Genomic DNA, 21,174 nt, shown 5'->3' with positions numbered 1-21,174 from the left:
AGACTTTGTGTTCAAGGCCCACTAGACCTCATAGCAGATACATGGGAAGGAAGTGGTAATTGGAACAAGAAGACACCGTGAGCTATGTGACCGAGCTACAGACCATGTTGGTCAGAGCAGGAGAAAATCAGCAACATGCCTAGGAAAAGCAAAAGATGGAACAATGTCACTTATGGAAACCCTATGACAAAGCAATAGAGTTTCTGACAATTCCTAGAAAGGACTAACATCACTTCTGATGTAAAACCTGGAAGTGATGTTAGTTCTCTCTAGGAAGCACTAGAAACTTGACAGTTTTACCATAGTCTCCAGCCAATGTTCCCTCTAAGCTCTGGAGTCTTGTGAGCAAAAATTCTACTTGGTAAGCTACTGGCATTAAATTTGTGAGCAAGTGGTTTGGCTCCTGCACAAATTAGTTTGTTCTGGAGCCATCCTTTCTGAGCTAAGATAAAAATGTGTGAGCCAGAGGCTAAAAAACTATGAGCTAGCTCACACTAACTCAGCTTAGAGGGAACACTGGTCTCCAGCGTTTCCTAGACAGGTATGATGCTATTTCTAGGTTTTCCCCAGAAATGACATCACAGCATTTCTGATGGCCATTACGTATTTTAGTTTTCTCCTGTTGCCACTCAGAGCAAGGAATGGGACATCGCCTGCCCCAAAGTGGCAGACTGGCAAAACTGCAGGGATCACTGGCATCAATTCAGTGTATTTGATCATGACACTTTCCATTGCAAGGTCACTGTGTCAGGGTGCTGCTTCCTTGTAAATATCCACACATTTTGATGGCATGATAGAAGTAATAATAATACTAATCCCCCCAAAAAAATCCAAATGAGGAAAATAACATTAGAATGGTGTGTGTTTTTCTGCAGTATTTCTGGATAGATTATCACCCTGCAGTTATCAAATTAACCACAATTACTTCTGCATCTATTCCAGGTCCCCAGAGACAGCCAGCAGCTGCTAGAAAAACTGTTATTCAGACATGAAGGATGCTATTAATATTCCTTCAGTCATTCACAGCAAGGGCATTGTTCTGAGCCCTGACACTGAAAGACTGAATTACTGTCAAGCTGCATGATCATTCATGTCAGGATACTCAGGGACATTGTTAGAACAGTTGTATTGGTGCCCCAAAGGAAATTTTCCACCTAAGATGGTGGTTTTTGTGGTGCTGAAATTAGTGCTAGTGCCACTGGCAATCTGTAAGGTTCCTGTAAAATTCCCCATTAGAGAGCCTCGTCCTATCCTTCACAAATACTACAGATCAGGGGACCTCATCCTTGCTGGCATTATGTCCCAAATCTTTATATATCCCAGTCCAGTAACATTTCAAAAATGTCCCTCTCAGGAACTGTTTGACGACCTTTTGTAAGAAACTGCTCTTTTTTCACCAAATCGTTCATGTAGACATGATTGAGATTCATTGAGCTGGAAAGTGGTTGGCACTGTGTTTTCTTCACTTTTTATTTTTGCATGCTTGATCTCCGAGCCTAGGTGTTGTGGATATGTGGGGATTTCTTCTTTCATGCTTTTCAGGGTTATTTTAGAACAAAGTTTATTACATTAGCCACTTTTCAAGATTTGTTCAGCAGAATTGTGTCTCCTCTGTCATCCTCTATTGCACCAAGAGATACTCAACATTCAAGTCTACTAGTTAAGGATAAGATATGTAGCTGGGAAAGAGTTAATCTGATTTCTCTAAACGAGTATGTGTGTCATTCTTTTTTTTTTTTTGCGTTTCTTTTTTCGCATTCTGATTATTCCAAGCAAGATATTTATTTACTGTTTAGAGAATTTTTATGCCTTCTTTCCTGGGGGAAAGGATATTTTTGATCTTGTCTGAGCATTGAGGTATTTGTGTTCTACATCTTTCTAGTGTCTAGATTAAAGATAACCATTGATATCTGTTATGCTGGGCTGGAATCAGAGACAAGGAAACTTCATGTTCAGCTTGAATTTGTCTGCTTTTCTTGCAGGTTCCTGACTCAGAACTACCAGCACATTCTGGCCTTGGATTTTGCTGTAAGAGAGATCAATGAAAATCCCCTGATCTTACCGAACATCACTCTGGGCTTTGACATCTACAACAGCCATTTCACTGCAAGTTGGACCTGTCTCGCTTCAGTGGAACTTCTCTCCACACATGGCAGATTAATTCCCAACTACAAGTGTGATGCCAAGAACCATCCAGTAGCAGTCATCGCAGGACCGAACTCTGACATTTCTCTCTTTACGGCAGCCATTCTCTGCATCTACAAGATTCCACAGGTAAGGTGAAGATGAATGAAACGTTAACAAGCTCTTAACACTTTTCTGCTTATTTAGAATATGATTAGGAGACAAAAACTAGCATCCCCATATGGATCTATACAACTCATGTGCAACTTAAAGATGGAAGACAGTACCTGGAAGAGAATTCCTTACATTCCTTGGTACTTAGTTAATGCGTTTGTGTGTGTGTGTACCAATGGTATAAGATTTTAGAGCCATTGTATCTCATCTTGGGCTACATTAATATAAAAGATGACTTTACTTGACAGGCCAAGTTATACATTCAGTACTGTGATTTGGATACCAAATAGACACTAACTTTAGTTTTGAAATCTCTTTCCTTTTTTTTCTCTTCATTTTCTCTAGATTTCATATGGTTCTGCACCAAAGATGGAAAACAAAACACAATCTGTTTTCTTCCTCCATATGTTCCCAAATCAGACCCATCAGAATTTGGGGATTCTTCATTTATTGCTGTATTTCAGGTGGACATGGATTGGGGTGATTTATCTGAACGATGAGACTGGAGAACAATTTGTACAGGATATGGTTCCTATGCTATCCCAGAATGGCATCTGCTTTGACTTCATAGTAACAATGCCACCAATAAAATTTTCTAATGAAATTGCTGAAACATTGGCAGAGGCAGTCAAAACATACACATTTGTTATGGGAAGCACCGCCAAAGCTCTGGTCCTACATGGTGAAATTCACACCATGATAATTTTAAGATTTTTCCTTCAGCTCCCAGAACTTGAGGATAGAGCAGTTAAGACAACAGGTAAAATCTGGATTTTGACAGCTCAGATGGACTTCACCTCACTACCCTTTCAAAGAAACTGGGACATCGCTTTTGTCCATGGCGCCCTATCCTTTGCAATTCATTCAGCGGAGCTCTCAGGATTCCAGAAATTTATTCAGGAGAAAAATCTTACCTCTGAAAAAGAAGATGGCTTCATCAGGCCCTTCTGGCAACAGGCATTTCTGTGTTCATTCCCAACCTCCATGGTAGACAACAAGAATGGAGAAATGTGCACTGGAGAGGAGAAGCTGGAGGCTCTCCCCAAATCTGTTTTTGAAACAATCACAACTGCTCATAGCTACAGCATCTATAATTGTGTTTATGCTGTGGTATGTGCTTTGCAGAACATGCTGTCCTTCAGATTCAAATATAGAGCCACAGTATATGGTGAGCGATGGAATCATCTAGACCAACAATTGTGGCAGGTGACATTCTAAGCATATACACTTATTTGTTAAATGCACTTTGTTGTACCCCGCATTTTCTCCACAAATTTATGATGGCTAACAAACCACCACAAGAACAAGTTACCACAAAATATTTCAGCAAGGATGGGTCCAAGAGCATCCCTCTAAATCTTCACTTGCTCACTCGTACATAATTTCATCCACCCCACCCCAAAGTGTCAGATTCATCCCCACTGGGACATCAGGGTCTCCAACCAACTTCACTTTTTTCTTGTATGGATTCCATTTCATCTTGATCACAGCACTTCTAAGCCTCTTAAAAAGTGCAATCCGTTACAGACTCTTACTGCATTTGTTCTTCTCAGACAGTACAATTTATTTGTTAATCACTTATAACTAGAGGTGTGCCTAACGAAATGGACAAGCCAATATATATATATACAGAAAAAGCTGGTTTGGGTTGATACTGTGATTTCCCAGAATAGTAGTACACATCCAGAGTGTTTAGTGTAACAAAGTCCCACTCCTTGAAGCAATCCATGGTTGTTGCTGTTTTGGAAGCCTAGTTCAAGGAGAGATGAACCATCCAAGAACACCTGAAGGTCCTTTGCCACACTCCACTTTATCTCCTGACACAAAACATGATTATTGGGCTCTTGCCTATGGCCAAAAAAGATGTAGTATAACTGATTCTTTCTATAACACAGATGTTTTAAATTTCTTATATTAGTAGAAAAGAGCAAGAGTTCAGTAGAACCTTAAAGACTAATAAAATATGTGGCAGGGTATGACCTTTTGTGAGTCATTGCTCACTTCTTCAGATGGTCCTGAAGAAGAAGAAGAGGAGGAGGAGGAGGAGGAGTGTCAGCTAGCTGCCATTGTATCTGGTGTTACCTGCTTAACGCTTCTTGTAACATTCCCCCCCCCCGGGTTCTTTTGCTTCCTTCTGCTTACTCTGTACTTTGCGGAACTGGCCAAGGTCATGCAGCTGGTGGTGGGAGTCGGTGCTTCGCTCGGCTTGTTATGGGTATCTAGCCTGTGAACTGAACCTGTGTTGATTGTGTAGAACTGTTATGTTCCCATGAAATGGGCGCGCGTTTCTAAGTTCTATTCCCGCCAGCGGGAACTGGGCTCATTGGCCCTCACCTGGATCAAATCTCTTTATTATGTTGATCATGTGTATTCGCAGTTATTCCTAACAATGTCCTTGTTCCTGTTTGAACCATCGCTTTGAAATAAACCTTACTTTGATCCAAACGTGGAGTTATTTCGAATGCCTGGGGATCCAACAAGGAGGAGGAGGAGGAGGAGATTGGATTTATACCCCGCCCTTCACTACCCAAAGGTGTCTCAGAGCGGCTCAGAAATTCCTTTCCCTTCCCCTCCCCACAACAGACACCCTGTGAGGTAGGTGGAATGGAGAGAGCTGTGACAGAAACTGCTCTTTTTCAAGAACAGCTGTGCCAGAACTATGGCTTGCCCAAGGTCATCCAGCAGGTGCAAGTGGAGGAGTGGGGAATCAGACCCAGTTCTCCCAGATTAGAGTCCACGCACTTAACCACTACACCAAACTGGCTCTCCTTAAGGAGACCCTTTAAGATATTTAGAATCTGAAGGTGAGCAGTGACTCAGGAAAGCTCATACCCTGCCACATGTTTTGTTAGTTTTTAAGGTGCTCCTGGACTCTTGCTCTTTTCTGCTGCTATGGACAGACTAACACGGCTACCCATCTTGTTGTTTATTGTTACCTTATACAGATTCATTGGTTCTGTTATTTGAGAGCTTGATGTTAGAGTTTTCTGTTCTAATGGTTTTATTGATGAAACTAGCTTTAACTCTTCATTCTTGCCAACCAGGAGGGTTCAAAGCGGCTTAAAGATTTGTTTAGTTTTACCACTATATTGGGGGGGGGGTTATGGGGCTTGCCCTGACCTCAATGGCCAAGGCTAGCCAAACCTCATCAGACCTTAGATGCTAATCTGAATTGTCCTTGGTTAGTAGTTGCATAGGAGACAACTCAGGAAGTTAAGTATTGCTACACAGAGGCCCCTGCCACACGGCAGGGAAAAAACGAGGAGAAGCGCGGCTTTTAAAAGCCGCGCCAAAAAAGAAATGCCTCAGCGGGATCCCACGGATCCCGTTAGCAGCGCGCCGTTGCTCCCCGGCACGATCAGATGCCGGGGAGAAAGAGGCGAGTGGGAGGGGGAGGCTGCCGAACTGCGCATGCTCGGGCATGCGCAGTTCGACCGGGGGCCGGGGATGCGGCGGCGGCAAGACGCGCCGCCGATCCCACGGCCAGGAAGATGCGGCCCAAACGGATGAACCACCTAAGGTAGGTGGTTCATTTTTGCAGCGCATCAATGGGAAAAGGGCCGGATCGGAGGCGGGAGCGCGACGCCAGGCAGATGTTGACGTCGGATCGCTCCCGTTTGCCACACTTCCGATCTGGCCCGCTCCCGGCCCAAACTGCCTCGTATGAACGGGGCCAGAGGCAGGCAACTGCAAACCACCTCTATTCCTCTCTTGCCTGGAAAACCCTAAAAGGTCGCCATAGTTTGCCTGCAACTTGAGAGCCATTTCCAGCACCATACGAGGCTTAGTTTTTAGGCTGCCATTAGTGTTTTCTAGTTTGTATTTGTTTTGAATTTGTGACATTGATGTCTTAAATTTTCTAAATCACCCAGTTGCGAGTAAGAACATATGTTTAAGGAGAACAAATAGCACAAGTTCTCTTGTTTGAAAGTGTATCAGCATATTACATATTTGCATGTAGTACTTATCCTTATGAATTAGTGATTTGCTTTTTCTGTCCATTTAGCTCAACCGCTTTCTGAGAAGTATTTCCTTCAACAACAGTGCTGGGGAAAGGATTTCCTTTGACCACAATGGGGAACTAGTAACTGAACTTGATATTGTCAGCTGGGTCACATTCCCGAACCAGTCCTTCCTTAGAGTCAAAGTGGGAAAGACAGACTCAAGGGCTCTCTCAGACAAAACAATCATCATTCATGACAAAGCCATTGTATGGCCCACTGTGTTCAACCAGGTATGATTTTTGAATGCCCTGGGATATGTCAAGGAATTTACCCAGTATTGAATCAGCAGTAAAATGGTCATATATGGAAATTGTTCTCTGTGTTTGTTCTGTTGATTCAGTGAGAATCAGGCAAACAATCATTTTCTTCTGAAATTATTGTTAGGGAAAACATTGAAAAAATGATACTTGACAGAGTTTTTGGTTGTTATGTCATCAGGATCTTTTGTGTGCCTTCAAGGGGGAATATATATTCAAGTATGTAAAAGACCTAAGTTGCCGCATGACGGAGTGAGCTCCCGTCTCTAGTTCCAGCTCCTGCCAACCTAGCAGTTTGAAAGCAAGAAATTGCAAGTAGATAAATAGGTACCACTTCGCTGGGAAGGTAACAGCATTCTGTGCGCTTTGGTGTTTAGTCATGCCGGCCACATGACCACGGAAATGTCTTCGGACAGCGCTGGCTCTTCGGCTTTGAAACGGAGATGAGCACCGCAACCCTAGAGTCGGACTCAACTGGCTTTCGAGCAAGGGAACCGTTACCTTTTTTATGTAAAAGGAACGTAGTGAAAAAACAGCAAGTATAGCAGTATCCTGATGAATTAGCACAGGTTGATCAAACAACACCTGATGGATTCCAGCAAAGGGCAGAATCTTATGGTACAGAGATGTAAAATGAGGCAAATGCCAACGCTGTACGTTGGCTGTCTTTTTATCTCTTAATGACTGGTACAGCCTCCTTCTGTAGTAACACTTGAAAAGTGTTCATAATATATATGTGTGAATGAAACTGAAATAAAACTAAAAATTTAAAGTCTTCAGGAGCATGTGGAATCCGCAGGAAATGATTTACCATTGGTGCATTCTGAATTCTATTTTTTTATTTAAGAAATATGTTATTGGATGTTAATTTTAACAGGTCAGGTACTCATACCTATGTATAATAAATTACATTTGCATATAACACAATATATTATGTTATTTGAGTTGCAGTTTGTGTATTGTGACAGTTTTCATGAGCCCAACGCTTTAGAGTGGTGAGATTCTTTTGTTGCAGTACCTAGATGGCAAACCTGACATCCTCTTCCACAATGGTAGTGAGCTATATTAGATAACAATGGTTTAGGAACCTCACTACAGTTGGATCTAATTAACATATTACTTAGATTCCTTCTTTTCCTTAATTCCATCAAAGGTTTTGTGTGCATCCAGGGGTATCTGACAATATATGCCAATATTTATGCACAATATTTTTAATAGGACATGTTCATAAAGAATACTGAAATGCACATTGTAATGAGAAGTATTTTGAACTTTCTGTTTTAACAATTGCTTACCTTCCCAAGATGATGTTTTGCCTGATGCAGTATCTAAAAGGGATAACCTTTCTTAGAAAAATGTTGAAGTAAAATCCCAGCTTCTCTGGGAAAATCACTGGTAAGAGTAGAATTCTTTTTTAAATGTAAAAGTAGTCCAAATGGGATATTGTTTTTTAGTTGTGGTGGATGAAATTATTTATAATTCAAATATGAATTTTTGTCCACTGGTTTATGAAAGGTGCTGATGAACAACTTTTGATTGGATCCTATCAAAATGATAGTGTCTAAAAATGTATATGTTCGTGATGATGCTTACTGACAAATTTAATAGTTGGATGCAAAGTATTTATCCAATTAAAAAATTGCACAAATTTTACCTCGTCTGTAAATACCATCAGAATGTCATCCACAAATATTTTGTACAATTAATTATTTATAATTAATTATAATTGTAACGATTTCATGTTTTGTGTGTGTGTGACTTTAAAAGGTTGGTTTGCATGGCTGTGATTTTCTAGAGTGCTGGACTCAAGCAAGTGATATGGTTGGTGAGTGACAGAGAGGGAGAGGGATTTTGGAATGGATGCTGTGTGGATGAACCGATATGTTAGTCAAGAGTGGCAGTTGAAGGGTGACGGTTAGATAGAGATGTCTGTTGGAAAAAGAGTCAGCAGAGAGTGCTGTGTGAAAGCAGTTGTTATAAGTTCTGTCTAGTAAAAGAATTAAGCAGTTTGTTCATTTTAAGGTCTGAGAGAGAGAAGTCTTGTGTGTGTTATGAAAAGTTAAAGCATAAAGAAACAGTAACCATATATGGTCAAAGGAAAATATTGTTACGAAGCGACATGCCCAGATCCCTGTCAGTAAGAGGGAAAAGTGTGTGAAACATCAAATAAATCTACTTTTATTTAAGATAACAGTTCTGAACGAAATTCTTCTCAGGAAACACATAGTCCTTCGAAAGCCCAGACCCTGGGTCACAATACCAAAACCAGAAGAAGAAAATATTATAGAAATAGGTGTGGGAAAGCCTACATTTCCCTGGTGGCAGCCAGATTACCCATTGGAAAATAAAACATAAGAACTTTTAAAGGTAAACCAGACCTCCCCAGATAAGAGGTCGTCACAATAATAATAATGAATACAATCAAAAATGGATTAATTGCTCCTTCAGATTTTGTGATTCTATAATATTTTCTAATATTATATGTCCCACTTCATTGGGCTTTTTGTGTATAATGCAGATACATCCAAAGTGGCTAAGATAGAATTTGAAGGTATATAAAGATTTTCAAAAAAAAATTGTCTTTTTATTTGTAATTTTCCAACGTTTTAAACAGCCTTTAGCAAATTTACAGTTACATTATCGTGAGTCATTTTTTCACATCCTATTATTCAACCATACATACATTTCCCCCCATCTTTTCTCATATACGTCCTGGTTGGTATTATATCTGATTTCCAGCATTTTGCTAACATTATTCTTGCCGCTGTAAAGATATACGTTGGCTGCGGTCACAAACTAGGCACGCTAGAGGGACGGAAGATAGGCGGAGTTTCCGGGCGTGATCTCACCGGCACATCTGGGAAGCGTCGGGCTCCCGTGGCGCAACCAAGGCTTCCCGCCGAAGACGCGCAGTAAAAAACTAGTACCTCGGAGGTACTAGTTTCCTGAAACTGCGGGGCAAGGGCGGGCGTCTGATTGCGTTTCCGGAGGTAGTTCCGGCGCCCGCCCATGTCCCCTCGGGAATTTTTTTTTCAAAGTCTCCACGGATGCGCACACACACCCAAGGGTCGGGAGCATGCACACATTTGAGTTTAAATAAAAAAACAACCAACCCGTTTGCCCCGTGCCCTGCTTCTTTGCCACGCCACAGGACAGTGGAGTGATTGGCACCTCCCCCCTACCACGGGACCTCCACGGGACCTCGATCGGTAGGTCTGATCAAGCAACTGCACGGTTTTTAGCCCCAGGGCTAACAGCCACGTTTCCCCCCCGAATTTTCCTGCCCGTGTGACCGGGACCGTTATTATATATAAATTTTCCTTCTTACATTGTTCTGGAAATATATTTAATAAACATGTTTCTGGTACAAACAGTATTTCTAGTCCTGTTAGTTCTTTCACTATATTATATATTTTGCACCAATACTTTTGTATTTTTTCACATCTCCACCACATGTGAAAATACGTGCCAACATTTTTTTTACATTTCCAACAGTTTCTATTGCTGTTCACATAGCATTTTGCTATTTTATCTGGTGTCCAGTGCTACCTATGGAATATTTTAAATATATTTTCTTTATATGGTATGGCTCTCATCAGTTTCACTGATTTCCAAATTTTAGTCCATTGGTCTATGTCTATATTATACTCTAGATCTTTCATCCATGCTATCATGGTTGTTTTAACTGTTTCATCTTGTAAATAATCAGTTAGTAGAAAGTTATATAGCTTTTGGATTAGTTTGTCATTTGATGAGAGCCATATCTTTTCTAAGTTATTATTGCTACTGTAAAATCCTACTTTTTTATCCTTGTTGATTCTTGTCTTTAATTGAATATTTTCCCACCATGGGAGCCTAATATTCTGTGTGGCCAGTTCTTTCATATGTCACTCTCTTGTTTTTGTTATATAACGTCGGTTTTATGAGTGCCTCTAGAGGGGATACCCATTTTGGGATTTTGTCATAGAAATGACTTTTTGTTTCTTTCCATATTTTCATCAATGGGCCTCTTATTGTATGTTGCTTAAAGCTTGTGATGATTTTTCCTCTTCATACCACATGTATGTATGCCATCCCATAGGTAAATTAAATCCTTCCAGATTTAGAAGCCTGGTATTTTCTAGCGTTATCCATTCCTTTATCCAGCTTAATGCAGCTGCTTTATAATACAAATTCCAGTTTGAAAAAAACAAAACCACCTCTCTCTTTTTTATCCTGCATTACTTTTCTTTTAATCCTAGGTTCCTTGTTGTCCCAGGTGAATTGACTACTGAATTTTATCTAGTTCATGAAAACACTTTGTATTTCTTAATACTGGGATGTTCTGTGCCAAAAAGAGAAATTGAGGAAGAATATTAATCTTTACTATAGCTATTTTCCCCATGAATGATATTTTAAATCTTTCCATTTTTGAAAGTCCCTTTTAATTTCTAATAGTAATTTATTATAATTATCTTCTGTTAATGTGATATTTCTATTAGAAATTGTAATTCCTAAATATTTGACCTTGTTTACTATTTTCATGTTATATGCCGTCTGAATTTGATTCATTTGTTGTTCTGTACAGTTCTTTGTTAATATGTTTTTTAAAAATTAATTTTAAGTCCTGCTGCTTTATTGTAGTCTTGAATTATCCTCATAAGATGCTTTAGATCTTATCGGGTCTTCTAATATAATCACCAAATCATCTGCAAACGCTTGTAGCTTGAATTCCTCTCCTTTTATCTGAAGTCCTTTAATTTGATCACACTATCTTATTTAGTCACTTAGTGTTTCCAATGCAAATATAAACAGAAGTGGAGATAATGGGAATCCTTGTCTTCTACCCTTTTGTATTTGAATCTCTTGTGTCATATCTCTGTTTATTATTATTTTCGCTACTTGTGTTTTATAAATCACCTTTATTGTTGTTAAAAAATTTGCTCCACATTTCCAAGCTTCTAACTTTTGTAGCAAGAATTCCCAATTTATATTATCAAACGCTTTTTCAGTGTCTAAAAATATTAACACCATTAATTTATATGAATGTACTTCATAATACTCTAGCACATTAATTATCGTTCTGATAATACTTTTAATTTGTCTTTTGGGGAGGAATCCAGCTTGATCTTGATGAATTATCTGCATTAACACTTTCTTCATTCTTGTAGCAATTATTGTGGCAAATATTTTATAATCCGTGTTTAATAAAGATATCGGTCTAAAATTTTTAATTTCCTTATCTTCCGTATTTGGTTTAGGAATCAATGTTATTAATGCTTGATTCCATGAGTCTGGAAGTTTTTCAGTTTTTGATATTTAAAAAAAAACTATTTTAGTGGTAATAAAATCTGTTCTTCATATCTCCGATATATTTCAACTGGTATTCCATCTGGTCCTGGAATTTTATTTTTCTTCTGTTTCTTTATTGCTTCTGTGATTTCACATACTGTAATTGGTTCATTTAAAATTAATATTTGATCATCTTTGAAGGTCCTTATATTTTACTGCTAATATATTCTTTTATTAAATCTTTCTCTTGCTCATTTTGTTGATATAGTTTTTTATGAAGGTTTTCCACTATATTCTTCATCTCCATTAAGTTATGTTTTTCCTCCCCTATTTTCCTCCCGTTTCAGTGTTTTGTCTTTCCCCCCTTTCTTTTCTTAATTCATACGCCAACCACCTTGTTGGTTTATTTGCATTCTCAAAGTGATATTGTTTGGTGTATTCTATGTTTTTGGCTATTTCTTGTGTCAATATGATGTTTATTTGATGCAGCAGCATTCTTAAATTTGACTTTATTTTTTCAAAGTCATGTTTCTCTTTTTTAGCTTATCTTCTTCTTTCTGTATTAATTTCACTAATTTTTCATACTGCTGGGTTTTTTTGTTTCTTTTCCCATGCATCTTGATTAATAAACCAGCCCCCTAAAAATGCTTTAAGTGTTTCCCAGACTATTTGTATAGATGTTTCAGGTTGTATGTTATTTTTAAAAACCTTTTATTTTCTTCTGGTTTTTTATTAAACTTTTTGTCTCTTAATAAGTCTTTATTCATCTTCCGTCTCAAAGTGTTAGCATTATTGGTCTGTGATCTGCGAATGTATTGGGTAAAATATCTACATCTATTATTTCTGTTACTAATGTCGTTGTGATCCATACCATATCAATTCTACACCAGGAATTATGCCTGGCTGAGTAGAATGTGTAGTTTTTCTTTTCCATATTTCTTATTCTCCATGCATCAACCATGCTATATTCTTCTACTAACTCAAAGAAATTTCTTGGTAAAATATTTCCCGATCTTTTCTTTTTCACTTGTGATTTGCTATCTTTTTTCGCATCTAATACCGCATTATAATCCCCTATTATGCATATTTCCATCTGGTTATGGATTGTTACCACATCTCTTAGTATTTTAAAGAATTTTCTTGGCTTTGGTTTGGTGCATAAATATTTATTATTACAGTTTTCTTATTTTGTCTCATAACTGAGATTGCTAGTATTCTGCCATCCTCTGACGCATATATAACTTCAGGACATAATTGTTCTTTTACACAGATTGCTACACCTCTTTTCTTTTGAGTATGTGATGCTGTATATAATTTGCTTAATTTTCTATTTTCTAGATATTTCTCATCCTTTTTCTTAATGTGTGTTTCTTGTAGACATATAACTTCTATCTGTAGTTTGGCTAATTGATTAAATGTTCTTCGTCTTTTTGATGGGCTATTTAAACCATTAATATTAACTGAGAATATTTTAAGTTGTTTTGTCTTCTCCATCCTAATTTTTCTTTCCTTATTCCTGTTCTTTAGCTCTGTATTGATATCTCGTCAGTATTTGTGATGTTGTAGACCTTTTCCCTCTCCTAGATTTTTCTTTTTCTTTCTTTTTCTGCATTTTATGTTCTATCGTCTTTCTCTTTTTCACTTTCCTCATCATTCTGCCACCCTAAATGTTCCCCATATCTATCTAAGAAGTCTTCTACCTTAAAAATCAAGTCAATTCTCTGCCTTCTTCCTTCATAATTAAATAGAAAACCTTCTGGTACAAGCCATATGTAAGAAATATCATTTTCTCTCAGTAATCTTGTTAAAAGGTAAAGGTTCCCTTGCTTGAAAGCCAGTTGAATCTGACGCTAGGGTTGCAGTGCTCATCTCCGTTTCAAAGCCGAAGAGCCAGCGCTGTCTGAAGACATTTCCGTGGTCATGTGGCCGGCATGACTAAACACCAAGGTGCACGGAACTCTGTTACCTTCCCACCGAAGTGGTACCAATTTATCTACTTCCAATTTCTTGCTTTCGAACTGCTAGGTTGGCAGGAGCTGGAACTAGAGATGGGAGCTCACTCCGTCATGTGGTACCCGGGTCTCGAACTGCTGAACTACCGATCTTCCACAGCCTGCAGTTCAGCGTCTTAACCACTTGAGCGACCACAGCTCCAGTCTTGTTATCATTGTGTAATTCTGTCTTTTCTCCCTAATTCTCCATGGGATGTCTTTTAGAAATTTAACTTCTGAATCTTGTATCATCAGCTTTGCCACATTTGCTTACTTAAGAATTTTATCCCTCATCTACCTTCTTGTAAATTTCATGTACACTTCCCTCGGGGTTTTGTTTCTCCTGGCATAAGAGCTGTTTTTCCTGTATACTTGGTCAATTTCTCTCTTTATTTCATCATATGTTCCTATCTTTAATTGTTCAGAAATATTTTTTATCATTTCTTCTTTTAATTTTTTCTCAATAGATTCTGGTATATTTTGACATCTTATAATTAGAGATGCCTTATCCATCTCTAATCCCATTAACATTTCCTCAATTCCATCTGTTTTGGTCCTTACTTCTTGAATTTTTTGTACTATTTCCTGTACTTTTTCTTCAATCTCACTATTAGCAGTTGCTATTTTTAGGATTTCCTACTTATTTTCACTTTTCACTCTATTTCTTGTTTAATTAATGGTGGTAGATTTACTTCAGCAAACTTTTTTATTTATGCTGCTATGCTTTCTTGGATTATTTTTTAAGTTCCTTTATGTTTAATTGTGTTATGCTCATTGTGCTAAATTTTAATACACTCTGTCGATTGGCCTGCCCAGGTGATTTTACAGACACTTTTCTCGTTCCACTTGATCCGCTATTCCCTGTGGCCATTCATTTTTTCTAATATGTTCTAATGTGTATCTTGTTTTCTTACACCTATCCTCTATTTAGTGACTTTTTATTTTCTTTCGCTCTTCGTATATTTTCCTATTCTTCTTTCTTTCTCTGTTCCCCTAGTATTTCTTATACTGTATTATATTATTTGATTTACAGTCTTATTTCGTAATTTCTATTTCTGGTCCATCACTAATTTCTGTCTCCCTTTGCTATGTTGTGCTTCTCTCTTTTCCTTCAGTTTGTCTCTTGGTCTTTTTCTTTGGTTCCATCCATTTTATTGGACCTTCGTCTCTTGGCTCCTCCTTTTCCACTTGGTTCCCTTCAGTTCAGTTCAGCTCTGCTCTGCTACATTCTCCTCTCCTGTCATCTCCACTCTCCACGCACACTCTCCCCTCGACACCTCTCCACTGCACTCCACACCTCTGCCACTCGACTCCACCTGGCCCATCAAAGCGCTGGCACACTCACACACTATCTCATCCTGTCAGCTCCATTTTACTCACCCTCTCTCCTCCTCTCTCTTCCTCAATGGCATGCATCTCTGTCTCCACCGATCTGCCAACTCTCCTCAGGTATTTTGCTTATCTTAAATAGGCACAAAAGAAAAAAAAGAGAGTAGCATTGATGCTCTTTTGTGGTACTTTATGTTTGCTCCTCTCCCTTTCCCACTTTATTCTCATTTGGTAAATGTTTTAAATGGCTGCCTTAAAGCAATACTCCTGTGTAAAGAAATACTCTCTTATTATCTCAGAGCTGTCATTTTTTTATACCTTATTATTTTAATATCTCAATCCACCCCTTTAAAGTAACCTTAATGATATTGTGCTTCAATTGTTGGTTTTTATCTTCCTCTCTGCTGTTGACTCTGTTGGTTCGGGAGGGGACGGCTAATGCCCGTTGTCTTCTCGGGTGTCCTTCACAGTCTCTTGCTTCTAGATTTATTTAATAACTTTAGTGCTACTGTTACAGTACTACTGTTGTTCTTTATATGGTTGGCCACTGTGTGAGACAGGATGCTGGACTAGATGGACCGCTGGTCTGATCCAGCAGGGCTTTTCTTATGATCTTATGACCCTAATAACAACAAAACATTCAACTGCCCCTTGCACTCCAAATATTTTGCAGGAGCCATGATGTCATGCCATACCAATCCATTTTTCACATTAGTTCAACCAAGGACGTATACATTTTGAATAATATTTCATACATATTTTCCATTTTGGCCAGGCACAGCCCCTTTCTGTTTGTAATGAGAACTGTCATTCTGGTTATAGCAAGATAAAGAAGGAAGGGAAGCCATTTTGCTGCTATGATTGCCTTGCATGTCCACCAGGGAAGATTTCAAGTGAAAAAGGTAAGAAATTCCAGTATCAGATATATTGTTTGTAATTCAATAGATATGCCCATATAATAGACACTTGGAGCAATCCAAAACAGGTCTACTCAAAAGAAAGTCCAATTTTATTCTGCTGTGCTTACTTCCAGGAAGGTGTTCATAGGATGGCAGCCTCAGCTCCTTAAAACTGAAAGCATTTCTCCTTGATCCAGTGGTTTGTATCACAAAGGAAAATAATATTCAGTATGCCCAGATATGCAAGTGCTCTTGCAAAAAGTACCTCTGGAGGGAGGGAAAAAGAAAAAAGGACACCATATCCAGATATGCAGAGTCAACAGTCTAGTTTGTGATACTTTCAGTTGGACAAAAAGCCCTTTGGCACCGTTTCCAAAATTCTTGAGTGCTTTGGGTGCACCATTAAACCTAAGTCCTTCTTTGTATCATGAAGGGTAAAGCTAGAAAACTTAGTTTCCTGGCTTTCACTGAGCACACTCCTTGAACACTTTGTCACATTGCAATGAACTCTGCATGGTACTTCCAAGTACACAATCAGATGTTTTGTTTTTCAGATATGAATGAATGTTTTGAGTGTCCTGAAGGTCAGTATCCAAATAAAGACCAGAATGTATGCCTGCCAAAAGATATAAGCTTCTTGTCTTATGAAGAACCTTTGGGGATCAGTTTGGCCACTCTTGCTTTTTGCTTCTCTTTCATCACAGCTTTCGTGCTCAAGATCTTTATTAAGTACCGAGACACTCCCTTAGTCAAAGCCAACAACCGGGAACTCACCTACACTCTCCTCATCTCCCTCCTGCTCTCCTTCCTCTGTGTTTTGATGTTCATTGGCCAGCCTAAGAAGGTGACCTGTCTCCTTCGACAAACAACTTTTGGCATCATCTTCTCAGTGGCTGTTTCTTGTGTGTTGGCCAAAACTGTCATTGTTGTTCTGGCTTTCATGGCCTCAAAGCCAGGATCCAAAATCAGGAGATGGGTAGGGATAAAGCTGTCCAGTTCCATTGTCATTTCATGTTCCCTTTTCCAAATTACTATTTGTACTGTGTGGCTTGCAACATCTCCCCCCTTCCCAGATGTTGACATGCACTCAATGACTGAGAAAATTGTGCTGGAATGTAATGAAGGATCAGTCACATTTTTTTACTCTGTTCTGAGTTTTCTGGGCTTTCTTGCCATCATCAGCTTCACTGTGGCTTTTTTAGCCAGGAAGTTACCCAACAGTTTCAACGAAGCCAAATTCATCACCTTTAGCATGTTGGTCTTTTGTAGTGTTTGGGTGTCCTTTGTTCCGACCTACTTGAGCATCAAGGGAAAATCAATGGTGGCTGTGGAAATCTTCTCCATCTTAACCTCCAGTGCTGGGCTACTGGTTTGCATCTTTTCCCCAAAATGCTACATTATTTTAGTAAGACCTGAACTGAATATAAGAGGATACTTAATAAAAACAAAAAAATAAATTTTATGTCTGTATCCCAAATGTATATTCTATTATAATCAGTACAATTTAGGGGATGGGGTCTATGTGTTCTTCTGTGGCATTTATTTCCCTGTTACAATATGTTCAAAGTAGAATCATGTAATCATAGAGTTGGAAGGACCTCCAGGGTCATCTAGTCCAACCCCCTGCCCAATGCAAGAAATACACAAATAACTTCCCCTCCATACCCCCAGTGAGCATTGTTCCATGCCCAGAAGATGACAAAAACTCTCCATGATCTTCATCCAAACTGACCTGGAGAAAAATTGCTTCCTGACCCCAAAATGGCAATCAGTTTTTTAGTCTGGGATTAAAGTAGCACGTTCGCATTTGGGTTTGGAAAAACTTGTCATTTGTGTATTTATTATGTGTGCAGCTCACACAAAACCTTCCCTCCTTTCCCAAGTTGATTGGACAAATTCATGTGGGTTGGGGCTACCCATGGGCTACTAGTTATGATGGATATGTACTCTCTCCAGTACCAGAATCAGTATGCCCCCAACTATCTGTTCCTGGGGAGCATGGATTGCAGTCAGCCTCCAAGAAGCAGCTGGGTGGCCACTGTGTGAGCAGATTGCTGGACTTGATGGTCCTTTGGTCTGATCCAGCAATGCTCTTCTCATGTACTTCTGTTCTTTTGTCCCCCAAAACCTGAGTGTGGCCATTCTACACATTTTAGCTGACATTTAATCTGGTTTTACTTTTTGCAATGTCAAGTGTTTTCTAGTTTCCAACTGACTGTCTTTTCACAAGATCTGTGGATGCCTTTGACAGTCCCAAACTAATTGCAAAGTGCTTTCGTTTTTCACTTTGCATTTCCAAATGTGCAATGAACACCTTGCTTTCCTGGAGTCTTCTGATCACCTAATTTACAATGCTGAAGAAATCAGTGTATCATTCTAAATGTGCAGCATAATAAAAGTATGATCAACCAACACAATGGGGAGGGGGTACTACTCAGTCCCCAAACCCTCAACAGTGAAAATATGAAAATATGTTATGAGAGGACACCATTTTCGAATGAATCTGGAATGGGACTACGCATACCCTTGTGTGTGGGACTCATATTTATCTGCTACTTTGTCCATCACAAAGTGGTCCCAACATTTATTTCTCCATTGAGCAATGAAAGGAGGATCAGGATTTTTCCATGAGGCAGCAATAGAAAGCCGTGCCATGGCTATTAATGTGGTAGCTAATTCAGTAATTTTTACTTCGTTTTCATCAATGCTATATCTTGAAATAAGAAGCAAGATAGCCAGATCAAGTGGGATGTCTTCTGCTGTAATCTTCTTTATTTCTTCCAACAGAAGAAAACAATGTATTACCAGCAAATACTGGCTATGGGAATTTTTTATGGTCTGAGCACTCTCATAAAATACTATTTATTATACACTATTACTTTAATAATGGTAGAATAATTGGAAAATCACAAGAAAGTGACAAGGATATGGTTTTTAATTTCTGTAGGTAAAATGTACGAGTCAGCCCCTCCCCACAACCCCTGCAAATGCTCACCCTGAAAAATCCTCTGACATGACTGTTAGAGGTGTGGATAAAATATTCAGTTTGAAATCAAAGATGACTAGCACTGAAAGTTGTCAGGAATTACCTGGACATGCTTAAATGGGAGTAATACAACCACTGCAAAGGTCCTAAGAGCACATTGATCAATGGACTTTTCCAGAAAGCCTCCAAAGTTCCTTAATTGCTGGACAATAGCCTATCTGATAAACCTCTTCATAATTGAAACATCTCCAATATCTTTATTGCTGTCCCAGGGAATGTCATAATGCTACTGCTCAACTTTTGTTCACCCAGCCCAAATCAAGCTAGTCCAACACCGAGGTAATCCCATACCCCCATCTAAACTTTCCTCAGGTCCCAAACCCCAGCATGGCCATAAATGGACTTCCTCACTGAATGCGAATTGTTCTGCCCCCACCAAAAATTCATACACACTAATGGGAACCAAAACACTGAAACTTTGGATCGGTCCTGCTGTGAATCCTAAACTCTGCATGAAATTGGACCGGTTAAAAAATTCCTCCTTGATTTCCAGTCACTTCCAAACCTACAAACATGGCATCCCAAGTCCCTTTTATATTTGTATTTGGTTTGGCTCCCAAACCTCTGCCAGTGCTGGAATTTCAGGATCCCTCCCCCATCATAGTAATGGGCTCTGCTTCAAAAATGGGATTCAGTACTGAAACCACTGAACCCCCACCGTCTGCCCTTGGACCTTTGCTCATTACTGGATCCCTGGTTCCATGCCTGGTGTCTTTTCTGAACTTTCTTCAATCCTGGGGGCCCTATCTTGGATGACCTTTCCTTCTCCTTCTTCTACAATACAGCAGACTCTTGACTTCAGGCAAATCAAGTATGATTTTCTTTTCACCTTCTTTCCCTTTAGAATTCCCCTTTTCACCCTGATCAGGCCACAACTCTGGGCACTAGAACTGGAACTGTGTTACTGCATTGCCATGCTGTTTTATGCTTTTGCTCTCCCTCGTGCATATATATAATCAAAGCAGAGACTTTTTTTTAAATCAGTGTGGCTCTATTCTGCCCCAGATTAGTGTGAATCGGTGATCTCCATCTTGAAATGAAAAGTATGTGTGTTTCAAGTTTCTTGGGGAATGATGTGCTGCCTATGAAGTGCTGGTTGCACAAAGTATTCTTTGAGTGATGAAGGTCAGCTGTGGATTTTTTTTACTTAAGTGTTAATTGGATTACCTTCAGGGAGATGCTTCCCAATAGCACCTCCAAAGCTGTATCTTGTCCCAGACATTATTTGCTGTGTATGAAAGTTATGACAGTAGTGATTCTCCTTTCTCGTAAATGTGTCCCTTGCAAATCCCTTGGGGCATGGAGCTCTTTCCTTCATATCTGCAAATCACCATGCACATTGATAGCATTACATTTTAAAAAAAACATATGATAATCCATAAAATAAATACATATGTAGATATTATTAAGACACAGCTGGGAGGAATAACATGTTTTCTTTCTTCAACATCACAGAGAACATTCATCTCTGTGCAGCTGATTATCACATCTCTAATTATCACAGTAACCGTGATGACTTGTAATTCTGCTGCCTCCCTAGGGAGAACAACTAGCCACTAGCCAAACTGTTACCCAGGACTGAAATAGGCTATTAATATTTCCTGAGTCACCCAGAGCAGGGGCTTAGAGAAGAGAGGGCTGCATCAATCTAATTCCTGACACTTTAGACTTCTCTAACCTACCTACAGGAGAGCCGAGCGAGTGATCCTTCAAGTCAGGCTGCCTGGGAACACTTGACGAGCAATGTCTGCAGAGCTGAATTCATTTGTACTTGAGACAGTGACATTTCTGGTGTTGGCACTGATGCTATTGCCTTCAACTCTGTGCAAGGGTCCTATTGTTAAATGCTCTATCAGAGACCCCCTTCCTATTCACCACAAGTACTACCAAGCCGGAGACCTAATCATTGCTGGCATTATATCTCAGATCTACGTGTTTACCAATCCAATCACTTTCACAAAACATCTCTCCGAGGAACTGTTTGATGAGGAACTGTAAGAAATGGTGTACTATGCAGTAGAGAAGACAATGGTTACTGTGTTCTCTCTCTCTCCCTCTCTCTCTCTCTCTCTCTCTCTC

The 21,174-nt window shown here is 39.3% G+C and overlaps 1 protein-coding gene across 1 annotated transcript; it reads left to right on the top strand.

The window, feature by feature from the left end:
* The first annotated feature begins 1,159 nt into the window (after positions 1-1,159).
* LOC107119305 (vomeronasal type-2 receptor 26-like) lies at positions 1,160-17,505 on the top strand. The gene is made up of 6 exons (XM_015421777.1): positions 1,160-1,374; positions 2,097-2,274; positions 2,644-3,504; positions 6,305-6,532; positions 15,926-16,052; positions 16,604-17,505. The coding sequence occupies exons 1-6, from the start codon at positions 1,160-1,162 to the stop codon at positions 17,503-17,505; spliced, it is 2,511 nt and encodes an 836-aa protein (XP_015277263.1).
* Positions 17,506-21,174: the final 3,669 nt, after the last annotated feature.

Source organism: Gekko japonicus, unplaced genomic scaffold (genome assembly GCF_001447785.1).
Source record: "Gekko japonicus isolate JY-2015 unplaced genomic scaffold, Gekko_japonicus_V1.1 scaffold4541, whole genome shotgun sequence".
NCBI lineage: Eukaryota > Metazoa > Chordata > Lepidosauria > Squamata > Gekkonidae > Gekko > Gekko japonicus.
The sequence above is the reverse complement of the archived record's forward strand: the minus strand, read 5'-3'. Positions and strand labels throughout refer to the sequence as shown.

What these genes read in the sequence shown, in the direction of transcription:
- LOC107119305 (XM_015421777.1), top strand. Translation starts at nt 1,160, where the DNA reads ATGGTGGTTTTTGTGGTGCTGAAATTAGTGCTAGTGCCACTGGCAATC. An exon ending in GCATCTACAAGATTCCACAG is followed by an intron (nt 2,275 to 2,643) that starts GTAAGGTGAAGA and finishes CATTTTCTCTAG; the next exon opens with ATTTCATATGGTTCTGCACC. An exon ending in GGCCCACTGTGTTCAACCAG is followed by an intron (nt 6,533 to 15,925) that starts GTATGATTTTTG and finishes CATTTTGGCCAG; the next exon opens with GCACAGCCCCTTTCTGTTTG.